This window comes from Castor canadensis, chromosome 18 (genome assembly GCF_047511655.1).
Source record: "Castor canadensis chromosome 18, mCasCan1.hap1v2, whole genome shotgun sequence".
In the NCBI taxonomy this organism is placed as follows: domain Eukaryota; kingdom Metazoa; phylum Chordata; class Mammalia; order Rodentia; family Castoridae; genus Castor; species Castor canadensis.
In genome coordinates, this window is record NC_133403.1 from 11,017,260 (window position 1) to 11,031,861 (window position 14,602).

Genomic DNA, 14,602 nt, shown 5'->3' on the forward strand with positions numbered 1-14,602 from the left:
TTTTCCCTACAGTATTCATAGGCCTTTTCAGGCCTCAGGGACCAATGGCTGCATTCCTTCATGGTAAATAGATTGGGCTCCTACCTGCTGGGACTTCTAGCCTGCCTTACCTGAAGCCCAGAAGCAGACAAAGTAGGGGGCTACCTAGGCAGATTCTCAAGCTAGGCCACATGAACTCCAGGAGGAATACTGCTTGGCTCACATCCAAATGCTTCTATGATGATGCCCAGCAGCAAGGCTCTAGAGAGCCTGTTTTTCAGGACACTTCATTCAGGAACCTTCTGAGGTTGGTTCCAAAGTCCCAGCCTGACATTTGCCCCTCTACCCCCAGAACATGTGCCCCTGCTTCCCTCCCAGGGAAGGAGGGGAAGCCAGAGAAACTGAGAGTGAAGAGATGGGGTAGGTTCAGGCACACTTGATTAAAAAGAATAAAATCTAAGATTAGGTCTAGCTGGCTCATCAAGGCTGGGAGGAGGTGAAGGCTCAGGCCTTAGGCAAGCTGGGAGCCTAGAAAAGATGTTCATACCATACAGCAGTACTAAGCCATGACTCCTGGGTCTCAGTGCCAATTGGTTCAAAGTTTGACCTGAGAGGCTTTGCCTAGGTGGGTGTCAACCCTTGGTCCAATCAGCCATGGGTGGATGCTCACAGAAGAGGATGTGGACCAGGACATCATCACCTACATTTCTAATACCCAAGGTGAGCCTACCCAACCATGGAAGCTGGACACAAAGGACACCCACCCTGACCCAGTACGACAAGGTAGGGGAGGCTTTCAGAAGGAGGTGACATCTGTACTATAGTTTGAAGGTGATGGAGGCTGGGAACTCAATAGGACAACAGATCAGATGGGGGGGGGCAGCCAAAGCCCAGTTCACACCAGATGTGGCTACCTGTGAGGCCAGTGGGTGGGGAGTGAGTGGGGTCCAGAGCAAGAGCAGGCCCTTGTCTCTAGCCCCTAGTTTCGGTGCTGTGGCAGTGAATGACCCAAGGCAGGGGGTGGCCTATACTGCACAGGGGGCTTGAGAAAGGTTGCCACAGAGCTGTGACCCCAAAGCTTCTTCAAGGGCTCCTTGGGGACTTGTGAGAAGTATCCAGATAACCTGTTTAAAGTCACAGTAGTTTGGGGTTTGGGGTGGGGAGGAGATGGAAGAAAATGGCTTAAAGAGTAGCTATTATTTCCTTAAGAAAATCAAGAAAAGGCCCTGACAAAGGCTTCCTTATGGCTAGAACATGAGCAAAAGAAGCCAGGGGAGAGTAGAAGACAGTTTTCCTGCCTAGGCAGATTGCTGTAGGCCTCCTGACTGGGAAACGGGGTCCCACATTCCTTCCTGGCTTGCTTTCCACCACCCTATAGCCTCTGCAGTGGCACCTGCACCAAACAGTCCTTCTCTTAGGATGAACAGGGAGGGGAGAGAGACAGCAAGAGAAGTTCTGGGGGTGTTTCAGAAGAGTACAGAAAGCATTGGCCTGCCAAATTTGACCTGCATTACAAACTAGTTTCCAGAAGACTTGGCCACTGTACCCTGGTGGACAGCATTATTTCCCAGCTGTCTCCAGGCTAGCCAGAAAAAGAGCCAATCGATGGATACAGTACAAACTGTCCAGACGGCTCATGGGAGCTCTAACCTAATTCACATCTGAGGCCTGGATGGGAGCTGACAGAGTACGGAATACCTGTCTGGAGATTTGGCAGGTGATAGGCTGATGGGCTCGGGGAGGGGCAAAGACTGCTGGGTCCTTGCTGGTATCTGCCAAGGAAAGGCATCCTGCAGCACACAGCCTTCCCTGCAGCTTTACAGTGTCTTGAGGTGAGGTTTTTTTAATGCTGCCCAGGCTGAGCACAATGACATAATTCCTCATCACAAATGATTATCAGTTTACTGATGAAGAAACTGAGGCTGTGAAAGTTTCCAGAGGCTGCCTAACTTACAGGCCAGGAAGTAGCAAAGCCAGCTTTCAGATTCAAGAGACTGAGGCCTGGGCTTTTCTTCTGTTCATCCCAAGCTGGGCTAATCACATTACAAATTTGCCTGGAGCCACAGGCTGTGTGAAGTCGCCAGCAGGAGCAGCTACCATGGTCTTCTCTTGTCATACCACCCCTGGCCCAACTCTGAGAATGGGAAGAATCCCATACAGCTACTCACCAGATAATGTCACTCATCTTCCTGGGCTCTGTGGACTATGTGGCCTGTGCAGATCCTACTCTGACATAGAGCAGACTGAGGGCTAAGGGGTGTGAGGAGACGCAGGGAAAAGAATTCCACAAGCATGTAGGTATCTCAGTGCCCATCCTTATCAATCATCTGAACCATCCCTGCTCTCTGGCAGAAGGTTTGAAAACCTTCAGGCTGCACCTCAGAGTGAGGGCCAGCTCCATTTCTGTCTCCCTGCTCCCCTGGTGGATGGCCTTCCAGCCACACTTGCCTGTGTTCTCACATTAGTCCCTACTGGTCCCTTGGCTTAATGCTCTCTCGCCTGATCCCCACTGGGTCTCCAAAAATACTGTTCCACAGCTTCATTGCCACCTTAAACAGTCTCTTAACTGATTCACCAATGGTTTGCTATCTGTCCCCACTTCTCCATCAGTCCCATGAGGTGGTGACACAGGCTACCCTGTTCACTGATGGTTCTTCAGAGGGCTACCCTGGTCTGGAGGCCACAGAAGGAGTATCATAGGTATTTGTGGGAAGAATGAAAGGAAGATGAGCAGGGTTTGTGATTTCAGAAAATGGATGGAAGATGGAGGGAACAGTCTGAGGCACAAAGACTCAAAGGATGGAAGGGACCTTAGGTGCCCAGAAGAAGGTATATGAGGGGCTTCCACAGGCAAGAATCTGAAAGCAAGAATAGGGTTGTAAAGGTAGGCAACAGAAACACAGGGCATAACGGGGATATAAGGCATGCCTGGAGTTACCTAGGCCCCACCCAAAACCAGAGTATAGAGCATTAGGGCCAGCCAGGTGGGAAAGCCCATGCCCTTGGGGCTTAACAACCTCAACATCTGCTCATTAACCCTCCCACTTCCAACAGATTGTCTTAATACCTCACACATTGGGCTGACTGCCACAGCTTCTGAGAGCCCCTGAGGTTCCCTCCTTGTACAGGAATCCAAGGTTTGGAGTGGAATAGCCTATGTCCTTAACTGTACCTTTCCAAGGGATCTACACATAATGGTGCTTGGCAATACCTGACGGCTAGATAGGAAAATGGGGCTACTGTCCCTGGGGTCACCTGCAGTCCCAAGATGTTCAAGGTTGGAAGGCAGATCTGATCCCAGGCACCATGTACCACTACTGTGTGGATGGCCTAGATGTCATGTTCTGCCTATGGCTCTGCCCCAAGAGGACCTCTCCCTGCCACAAACAATGACAATGGTCCATAGACCACTTAACTACCTCTACCCTCACAAACCTAGGGAGAAAGAGAGGGTGGGGCTCAGACAGACCAAGTGCCACAAGTCCTATACTGTGACACCAAGTATACAAACTGCCCAGCAGGGTCTGAGAGCAGAACCACCCTTTCTGTGAGAGCAGTGGGAATCTACAGAGCAGCCTGCTACCTAGCATGTGTGATAGTTGCCAGGAAGGTGGTGGTGGAAATTAGCTAGGTTCAGCTCTTCACCTGGATCATACCTGAAGAGTTGGATTTGAGGCAGAGACAGGGCTCATGGGTTCCAGGACAATGGAGGAATCAGGAATGGTGGAAATCTTTGTTGAGGAAGGCTCTCTGCAGTCTATGGTGTCACCTCTGCCCGTTCTCCCCATACTGAGGAGAACTGGCTGGGGTCCTTGGACTGCAGGCCTCCACAGGCTGAGGGAAGAGGAATAAGTGGCCACCAACTAATAGCAGATGCTGGTGGGCTGTTGGGGATACCCACAAAACTGAGAATACATACACTGTAGATTCATTCAGTAACAAAGGATGTCTTCAGGTACCCCAGCAACTGTATGAGGGTATGGACAGAAGGAGAGAAAAGCTCTCAACCTGGACCTAACAGTCTTTGAGACAACCACTGTTGGTTCTTTTAATCATAAAAATTATGATTAAAAATTTCATGTTTAGAAAAAAGGCAAACATGGGGCTTGGGGTATGGCTCAAGCAGCAGTTTGCCTTTCAAATGCAAAGCCTTGAGTTCAAACTCCAAAAAAAATTCAAGAGGAAAAAAAAAAAAGCCAAACATAAGGAAGTGGTGAAAGAAGCTGCTGCCCACCCACCTGAAGGATGCTTTGCAGCCATCAAAAGTCATTGTAGAGTCTTCCATTTCCTGTGTGGGGAGTAGGAAATGTTTCTCCCCGCCCCCCTTTATCCTGTCATACTAAAATAAATCCTTGCTTAAGTTACTGTAAGCTGGGTGCCAGAGGCTCATGCCTGTAATCCTAGCTACTTAGGAGGCAGAGATCAGGAGGATTGTGGTTTGAAGCCAGCCTGGGCAAATAGTTTGTGAGACCCTATCTTGAAAAATCCCATCACAAAAAAAAGGCCAGTGGGTAACTCAAAGTGTAGGCCCTGAGTTCAAGTCCCAGAACCACAAACACACACAAAAGTTATTGTCGTGCAATCTAAGAATTTATGAGTGCACGGGAAGCAAAACCAAAGCAGTATGTTTACATGTGCATGTGCATGTGTATTTACGTGAAGAAAACAAACTGAAAGAAAATGTTCCCACTATTCCTGGGAATTGCTCAAGAAGGGAGATGCATTTACCTTCTAATCCTGTAGGGTCACCAAAGGCAATAGTTCTACCAGGTCTTCAACCTCAGGGGCACGCCGTGGCTTGTTAAAGGTACTGTACCACCACTTTCTCATGATCCTACTCTCTGTCCAGGCCTCTGCAAACTGCCCCTTACTGCTGCTAGGTTTCTGACAGTAACACCCCTGCTCACTGCCTACACATAAGCCATACAATGCATGTTTCCCTCCACAATCTTGCAATGACTTTAACCTCACTTGGAATGATGTCCCCACTTCTCTGGCCTAACCAGGCCCTACTGAGCCTCCAACCATACCTTCTTCCTCTCTTCTCCTTATCCATCACTTTTCACCAGGCCTGTTCCTAATTTAAGACAGATGTGCTGGCTATGCCATCCACATGGAATCCTCTCCTCTGGTATCCCCATGGCTGTCAGGGCCCCATCACTTAATTTAGGCCTTTGCTTAGATCAGAGAAGGTCTCCCTGTCTAAACAGCCATTATGCCTCTTCTGACCCCTTACCCAGATTATTTTGCTTCTTAGACTCATCACTAGATGCTAATAGGTGTGCTTTTTCACTCTACTCTCTTCCATGTACACACTCAAGGGTTGTATTGTATATCCAGTGCCTCAAAGAGGGTTTCCCATGTGACATATGCTCAGTAGAGAGTTGGTGAATAAATAAACCCGCAAAGATGCACAGAAAACATGCCAGAAGAAGCAAGATAAAACACAAACAATTCCGCCATGTTATGGGTAGTATATAGTTTCATTCTATTTTCCAAACTTAATCTTATTTGTAGCCAGTGCTACTGGTACAGCATTCAGACTTATTCAAACTGCTCATTTCTGCATCCCTTTGTGGGAAAGAGGACCAGGAAAGCAATAGCCTTCATGAAGGAACCTATTTCACCTTCTCTGGCCCCCAAAGTCCTAGCAGAATCTTGAAACCAGGTGACAGAGAGAATGAATGCATAATCAAGACTCCCAAGCTAAATGAAATATTAAGCTTTCATTCTGCAATAATAAGAACCTGCTAGTTAGGTCTGTAGCAGGCCAGGATTTCTGTGTAGGAACACTCGGCACAGCATCATTTTGTTGTGGGAGCACAAAAAGGGAGCAGTTTGAAGAAAGGTGGGACTGCCCTTCTCTATGGCTAGCATACTCTTGCAACATTTGGTCCCATTATCTGGCATGGTCAAGGCTCAAGCAGTATAGAACGAGAAGTCTTGCTACCTTCTCTGGGATGCTCAATTTCCAGTTCAAAGCAGGGTCTCAGCCTCTGCTTCACAGCTTAGCAGATCACCCCTCACACCCATCTGAGTCCGATGGCACAAGAACCTCGTCAGAGGTTCTCTCATTTACCCTGCACAGCACCTTCTTCCACAGGTCTCCTATGAGAGCCACTGGCACAGAGAGGTAAAATACTGCACCCATACAGCTGGCTGGCTAGTCCCTCTCCCAGGGTCACACCAGTGCACAAGCTCATTCTGAAGTTGAAGGTCAGCAGCTTCCCTGGAGATGCCACAACAAATGTACAACACCATTGGACCTCATAACAGCCACCAACCAAATCTGGAAAGCGGGTCTATTCCATACAGAAGCAGGATATGATTGGGCTAATGCAGCTAGGCTGCCCCCAATACCTCATATAAATCAGTGTCTGGCTTATTTTAGTACTCTGTCCTCCAAGAAAACCATAAGGTTGCATGTGACAGATTTCCTTCCTTTTAAAGGCTGAATAATATTCTACACTGTGGGTTTTTGTTTGGTTGGTTTTGTTTTCTTGAGACAGGGTAGGTAACCCAGGCTAGTCTTCAACTCTTGATTTTCCTGCCTCAGCCTCCTGAGTGCCAAGATTATAGGTATGCGATAGCATGTCTGGCTGCTGCTTCTTGGGTTTTTTTTTTTTCAGTACTGGGGTATGAACTTAGGGCCTTGTGTTTTTGCTAGGTAGACACTACCACTTGAGTCACACCTCTAGCTATCGTTAGTTTTTTGGAGATGGGGTCTCATTTATAACCTCTAACTCACTAGCTAGTCAGGCCGGTCTCCTTAGTGTTGGGATTTACAGGCATGCTCTATTATACCCAGATTCTTCACTGTTTTTGTTACTCTAGATTTGTAGTACATTTTGAAACTGGGAAGTGTCAGATCTCCAAGTGTGCTCTTTAACATGGCTATTTGGCTCCAGGGTCCAGTTTATTAGCTCCTTTGCCCTTGACCCTTTGCAGTAGTTATAGCAGAAGGGGCTTCATTCTAGGAAAGGAGGGCAAAGGTGACCATACCTCACCTTTTGCCAGACCCTATCAATGAAGGCCAGAGCCTTCATGATACTGATGTCCCGATGTAATGTGACCCTCTCCTTTTTTTCGTCAGTGCTAGGCATCAGACCCAAGACCTTGTGCACGCTAGGCACGCACACTACCACTAAGCTCTATCTCCAGCCAACCCATGTGTTCTCTTCTTCTGAGCTGCCCGTGTGGGCTCAGGGAGCCAGGTTTTTATAAATGAAGATTGGTAGTCCAGGGCTCAAAATCCTATCAAAGACTGTGATCCTGGAGATATGAGTAATACAGCAGCTAGAATTAGGGCATTCGTAGCTGTCAGCATAAATGATACTCGCTACCTAAGGTGTGGAAAGTATTCTGGAGCCATGAAGTCTCAAGCACTTTGGCCCTCAGTATAAGCTGCAGGAAGCCTGCTTTGGGGGGCACCAGGACAGCCCATGTGTAGCAAAGCTAATCTTGAGTGGGGAGGCAGGCTCAGGTAGGCATCAAGGACCCCTCAGGGGCAGACTCAGTCCTTGGCACTCAGCTCCAGGCAGAGTGCTCAGAAGGCTTGGTAAAGGGCAAGGGGCCATGGAGACACTGACACTGAGGAATGTGCCTTACTGGAAAGGAAGAGGGACTATTGGCTCACCTTGTCATTGCAATGATTGTACATGCATATCATCATCATTCTATTTAACAGAAGAGTCCTGCACCTCCAAGAATTCCCAGCACAGACTTGGGATCTGAACCCAGGAGCAGCCAGTCTCATAGCTCAGGTTTTCTTCTGCTCCTCAAAGTTCTGGTTGTCGCCAGTGGTTCACAACTATAATCCTTGTTACTTGGAAGGATGAAATCACAAGGATTGTGGTCAAAGCCAGCTGGGGGTAAAAAAGTTCATGAGACCCCATCTCAACAGAAAAAAGCTGGGCATGGTGGCAGGAAGCATAAAATGGGAGGAGGCTGGCCTGGGCAAAAAGCAAGATCCTATCTCAAAAATAACCAGTGAATAAAAGACTGGAGGCATGGCAGAAGTGGGAAAGTAACTGCCCAGCTAAGGTCTGAGTTCAAACCCTAGTACTGCCAAAAAAAAAAAAAAAAAAAAAAAAAAAATTCCTGCTGCCAATAGTGAAATGAGTAGCACCCTGTGCCCTAAAGGTGATTTCTTTGAAAGGCCTAGGCAGGCTCTGAAATGAGCAGACCCTCACCTGATTCTTGGAGAGATCAGGAATCAACCACTCAGCCCCTGGTAAGCTCTGCCTGCTGGGTCCCTCTGAAGACACAGACATCTGACACTCCTATTGGCCACTGAACCATAAGACAGTAACAGGAAAATGTCACTGCCAAGTATGCAGGCAGGATTTTATGAAGAAACATGCTATTGTTAAATACACAGCAAGGGGGACAGGTTATAATAACCACAGTCTGGAACTTGTGCTAAGCACTTCATTTACATCAGCTTCCTCAGTCTCCAAATAAAGCCTTTAGCAGGATGCAAAGGCTGATGCCCAGCTTCATGGAACCTATTTCACAGATCAACTGTCCTCCAACCCAATCTGGAATCCTCCCCCTCCCTTCCATACATGCAGATCCCTACTATCTTGTATCCTAAATTCTGTTTCAGCATTGTTCTGGAGAAGATACCCTCCATTAGTGTGGGAAAGGCTCTGAGCTCAGCCCCAAAAAGTTCTGAGTCCTGTTTAGAGCTGACCACAGTTGGCTGGGGCTGCACAAATACATGGAGAAGGTGGGGGAGGAATGAATGATGGTTGCTTGTATCCCTCCCACTGAGACTCAAGAGGGTTCATGCAGTGGGCTCTGTTGCTCTCAAAAGAGGGAAGGGGGAAAGTTCCCAAAGTAATGGGGGAAGGGTGATGTATCAGCTGCATTTTTGGCTGGCAAACTGCTTCAACAGTAAGAACACATGCTGGTTTGGTATAGAAAGCCAAGGGCACAGAGGTGAGGTCTACTGCCAAGTGCAGGCCAGGCAGTGAGTGCACCAGGTTCCTGTGTGGCACCAGCAGCAGCAACAGGCAGCAAGCAGCTGGAGGCAGCCAGGGAAGCCAGAGCCTACTGTTGTTTGCTGGCACGCACATCACAAAGATCAAGCCCCTGAGGAAGACATGATCTCCTCCCTCTCCAGGCCTGCCGTGGCCAATTCCACCTGCTGTACTCTAAGGAAACTAGCCAAGCCACATGAGCATGTCAGTCACCATGGGGAAAAGGCACATACCTTCTTAGACCCTGACCCCTAGTCCCTCAAACATAATTCTGTGAGGTAACCAGTGCCAAGCCAGGGTCCACCTCTCTGGCCAACTGCCCTTCCTGGTTCTTCCACATCCCACAGAGAAGGTGGTGGGGGCGGAGAAGGGAAAGAAGGAAGCCTTTGAGAGGAGAACCTGACTGAATTGTGAGGCAGGTCTCACAGCAGACTCCACAGGATGCCCTGCTTGCCTGCCCACACCAAACCTCTCTGTCTCTGACACCCATAGCCACTTTCCCAGGCTGCTGGCCCCCGATGAATGCTTTTCCTTTCCACCAGTCCACTGGTGCTCCCTACTCACACTATAGGTCTTAGCACAGAGGGTACCTTCATAGAGCCACAGCAACTCCCCCAATCCTCTGTGCACTCTGCTATTTTCTCTGTAGTGTTAGTTTCAGTGGGACTTGCTTTGCTTGCTCATTTGCATGTTTTTAATCTTCCTCCTCCTTAGAATGTAGCTATGAGGAGGCAAGTGCCATAACCAGGGATACTGACTCCCCAGCATCTCCTGAGTGAGTAAGGAGTGACAAAGGAAAAAAAATAACTCCTGTCCCTCCACAAATGCTAAATACCAGCAGAAGGGGTGTGGCTAGGAAGCCCCAAAGAGCACTTAAGCCTGTGGTACAGCTGTTGCTTTCCAAAAAGAGCTGGAGGAGGTTGTCAATACCCGACTCCCCATAAAGCAGAGGCTGTGAAGATGGTTCTGGCAGCTGCCCCGAGAGATGAGTCCAGGGGTAGGGTGATAGCAAGGAGGTCTCTGCAAGATGCAACTGAAGGGCTGTCTCAGGGCAAGCTGGCCCACTCTTTAGACTGGCCCTGTTTCTACAGCTTTCCTTCCCATTCTTCCCATGCCAGCCACCCAAGCCCTATCCCAAAGCTCCAACCTGTCTGTCCCCCAACCTTCAAGGACACCTGCCTGCCCTGGGAAGAAGGTTCAAGCCCTATCCTGGGCCCCACTCACCCGGTGGGTCTTGCTGTACGTGTAGAGAAAGGCCAGTCGGTAGAGACTCTTGTAGTGCTGGGGGAAGCGGCTCAGGCATAGGTGAAAGGAGGTGATACACTGCTCTGTGAGGAACTGGCGCTGTTCTTCGGCGCCAGTTGGCAGACCTTGAGGGAAGGCCACTGACTCTCCCGGGGGGTCACATCTCTTCTTCCCATCCCAAAAAGCAGGTACAGACACTGGGGGCTTGACAGAGACACAAACAGAAGCTGGGGCTTCTACAGTAGGCTTCTGGATGCCTTGCTCTGCAGCCCGGAAGCCCTCTGTGCTTTCCAAGGACTCCTCGGTTTTTCCTACAGTTGAGAAGAAGGAAAAGAAAGTCACCATGGTTTTAGGCCCTGCTTATGCAGCAGTCTATCACCAGTGATGGAGACACTTCAGGAAGGTGACTGGCACAGCTGTTGCCCATGGTGGACGGGCAGTAGACCTAGCAGTAGGAAGTGCAGGGTTCAATGCTGGCTCTGCCACCACTGACTGAGGCCTCTATGGCCATGCAGCCTCCTGCCCTTTAAACAGAAGGTCCCAGCTGGCACACAGCAGAGGGACCCAGAGGCTACAGACAGTAGGAGTTACAAGCTGGGCTCTGGCTGTTTACCTTTAGAGACAGTACAAGTGCTCAGGAAAGCAGGTGTCATCACCACCATCACTGAATAAAACAGCTAGGAAAAGGCTCATAAAATACCACACCAGCTCCACCACTCGGTGCTTCAGCCCATAGCCTACCTAGCCTCCCTCTCTAGGGCTGCTGCCTGTGAGGCAAGTGCTTACTCACAGGCCCCAACCTGAGGTGAGCCCAGCACCTGAATACTCAGTCTTGCTTCACCAGGTACCTCAGAGCCAGGCAGCACGGAAGAGTCCAGGGCTTCACCCCAGGACAACAGCAGTGGCTGGATGACCTCAGGTTAGTCCCTGAGTATGGGATACAGGCTTCTTGGCTGATCATGGGAGGAAGCTGTCTGGCCCAGGAAGGAAGGATGAAAGGAAACAGGTACAGGAGAAAAGGAAAAGGCAAGGTGACTTTTGGCCCATGTCTCCTGAAGAAACCAGGACTTTGGCACACCCTGTCTGAAGAGGGCCAAGGACACAGGCCCTGATGACCCTCTCCCTACTGTAGGAGAGGCTTGAAAGCAGATGGACTAAGGCCCCAAGTTCCCCTTATACCAAGTGAAAGCATAACTGAGCAGATGTCAGGCATGTGGCAAACTTGACCATCATCTCTCTTCTTGTCAAGACAAGAACTGAGCAGTCCCCCTCAGGAACATGCCATCCCAGCTCCTGAGACCAGCTACTCAGGCATGTACCTGCCTTTCCACTGCCATTTCTTCTCCTGGACACACTGCTCTCTTCCCTCTCCCACCCAAACCACTCGCTATCATCCCTCAGGACCCTACATACTGTTGCCTTTCTCAGGTCTCCCCATTCCATGGTGAAGTTTGCAAAGCAAGGTCATAAATGCCTAGCAGAGACCTTCTCCTCCCACCATTTATTGTTGTTGTTTTGCAGAGCTGGGGATATAATCCAGGGACACATGTGCTAGGCAAGCTCTCTACTACTGACTTATATCTGCAACCCCCACCCATATTTGAATGAATGGCTGAGTGTCAGGAGGTCCTAGTTGGTCTCCAGGCTAATAATATCTTCTCATAAGGAATTAGGGTGCTGCTTAGGTACCCCGGCTTATGGCTGCCATCCATGTGCAGGGGATAACATCACCTTGCTCAGACACATGCCAAGTTTCCAGTGTACTCCAAATGTGGCTCAATATACACAGTGGGAGCAATGGCTCTGGGCCCAACCCAGAGGCTCCAGGGAGACAAGGAAATCAGATGATAATGCAAGTCTCCCAGAGGCTCAAAAAAGGCACCAAATGCTCAGACACAAAGACATGAAAACATAATTTTTATGGAAAGCAGGCAGAGGTTAAGAATTAATCCAAAAACAGTGCAGAACACACAACTGAAGACACACAAAGAACAAAGAAAAATAGTGATCCCAGAGGAAGCTAAAAGCCCAGCTCCTCAGGGATCTGGATGGCCCAAGGAGAAATGGCGTAGCTGCTTCACCTCCACAGCATCCAATTCTATTTCTACTGCTGAGTGGGTCTCATATGGCACTGGAATCCTTGACTTTCTTCGTGGAGGAAGAGGGTCAGAAATGCCAACAAGGCCATACAATGCTTCCCAGCCAGGATATTCAGTGCTAACCTAAATGGCATGAAGATGGGAAGATTCCCCCCAATAGAAAGTCAGAGAAATGTACACTCTGGCCACTCAGCCTAGACTGGGGCCTGTTGTTGACAAGGAAAACTGGCTTAGAATGCCCATAGTACAGGTGCAAGGGTCAGCAGAGCACAGGAACCATCTAATTCACCCTAGGAAGGTCCTAGGAAGCGTGAGGGAGGCCAGCCACAGTGAAGTGACTCCATCCTGCAGGGTTCCTGGAAAGGCTAGAGGGGATCTGGCCCCAACATACATGGAAAAACAGACCTGCCTCTAACCAAGCCTATGATATGATGCATGTCAATGACCCAATGACCTCAGGGGGCCCCATTATGATAGAGCCTGACCTGAAGGTGACTATATGTCTTACAGAGACACAAAAAGCCGAGAGGCCCCAGTCAAAATCTGTTGCAACAGACAGCATCAAGTCTCTGCTTGACTTCTGAGATCCTCTTACTCAAACTCCACTAGCCTGAGATTAGAGCCCAGTGGGGGTGTTCCCCCACAGGGGGTAAGATGGGAGGGCCAGGTAGGATGCAGGACTTCTTGGCTTCCTCCCACACCCAGAACTTTTCACCCTACCCTTCACATAAGTATAATCACTAGGCTCCCACTTGACCAGAAAGGGGGCATGGATGGCCAAGTATGACAGGCGCTGGTATATCCATTGCATGGACCACACAGGCTCTAGACAATTCTGCTTTGGGTTTACTCTGATACCCTAGAATGATATAATGTTAGGTGGTGAAATTTTGGGCCATGTTTTTCTCTCTTTAAAAAACAAACAAAAAAACCCACAAATCTTTGCTATCTTCACATTCTGGACAGGTTTTTGAAATCTTGATACCTGTGAAGATGAGTTTTAGCTACATGCCAGTGGCTCACACTTATAATCCTAGCTACTTGGGAGGCAGAGAACAGGAGGATCATGGTTTGAAGCCAGCCCAGGCATAGTTCATGAGACCCTATCTCGAAAATACCTAACACAAAGAGGGCTGGTAGAGTGGCTCAAGTAGTAGAATGTCTGCTTGGCAAGCATGAGGCCCTAACTTCAAACCCTAGTACCCCCAAAAAGAAGAAAAAAAGAGCTTTAGCAGCTGCAGCAGTCACCTCTGCAAAAGTCTTTCCTCAAACACTGGTGCAGATCAGTGTGCAGAAGGATGGCCTCTGGAGAACTAAAGGAGTGGGGCCAGTCCTTGGGAAGTGAGACAAGCTGGACATGGTTTGAAGAAGAGTGGCTCGGCCGAAGAGTGTGGTGGGCAGATTCTTCCCTATCCCTTTGGAACCCAATGCCTGGTGCAGACCTTGACCTATTATTTCCTGATACTCTATAATGGACACAAAAGGCATGAGCAAGGGTCTATGACCCATGAAATAACCACAGATGAAGCAGCACGTTGGTGGCAGGAAGACTCACAAGGGTATGCCTAGGAAGTGAGGGTCATGGAACACACATAGGGCATACACTCAGTGATGGCCCACAGTCCTGGCTTTCTCACGAAAGCTGAAAGCTGTTCAAGGGTTAGGGGTGCAGTTCAGTGGTAGAGCTCTTGCCTAGTATGCTTGAGGTCCTGGGTTTGATCTCAAGCACTGAAGAGATCTCTGAAGAGAAGAAAAAAAACGAAAAGAAAAAAAAAAGGCTCAAGCTCTAGAGATTATGGTGCCAGGAATGCTATCTACTGGAAGCCCAGGGGAGGGCATGTTGGAGAATACCACTGATCAAGATCAAGTTAGAAGATTTCTCAGGCACCTGGCACTGTCTGTCTCCTGAAAGTGGGCTCAGAATACATTCCTTGCTACACCTACTTCTACCCAAAAGAAGTTCATCAATTTTATCACTGCAGTTACCAGGAAAAGCCAGGCTTATCATGTCTATAAAAGCAAGATGCTTTTATTTCAAGCCTATCAGCTATTGTCATAACTTTCTTTATCAATGGTAAACTATACACACCATCTGCTTAAACCATCAGTTCTGAATGGATGAGGGAGGATGCTCCTCCTAAGTCTAGAAGAGTCTGGACAGGATAGGGCAGACCAAAGGCAACCTGCTCTCAACCTAGTCCCCACATCTCCCAGGTCCCCCACCCCACATATGGTAGAGAGAAACCCATGATGACAGTAGCATCCTTAATAGTTCACTGTTTGACGGGCCACAGA

The 14,602-nt window shown here is 48.8% G+C and overlaps 1 protein-coding gene across 9 annotated transcripts in view; it reads right to left on the minus strand.

Moving 5' to 3' along the window:
• Cabin1 (calcineurin binding protein 1) overlaps window positions 1-14,602 on the minus strand; it is a 143,242-nt gene that overhangs the window by 45,600 nt on the left and 83,040 nt on the right. For all 9 annotated transcript variants that reach the window (XR_012443456.1, XM_020169892.2, XM_074060808.1 and 6 more), the window contains one exon: window positions 10,188-10,519. Coding sequence is in view for 8 of the 9 variants with exons in the window: in XM_020169892.2 (XP_020025481.1) it covers window positions 10,188-10,519 (332 nt within the window). In the remaining variant the exon portion in view is untranslated. The remainder of the gene's footprint in view (window positions 1-10,187; window positions 10,520-14,602) is intronic.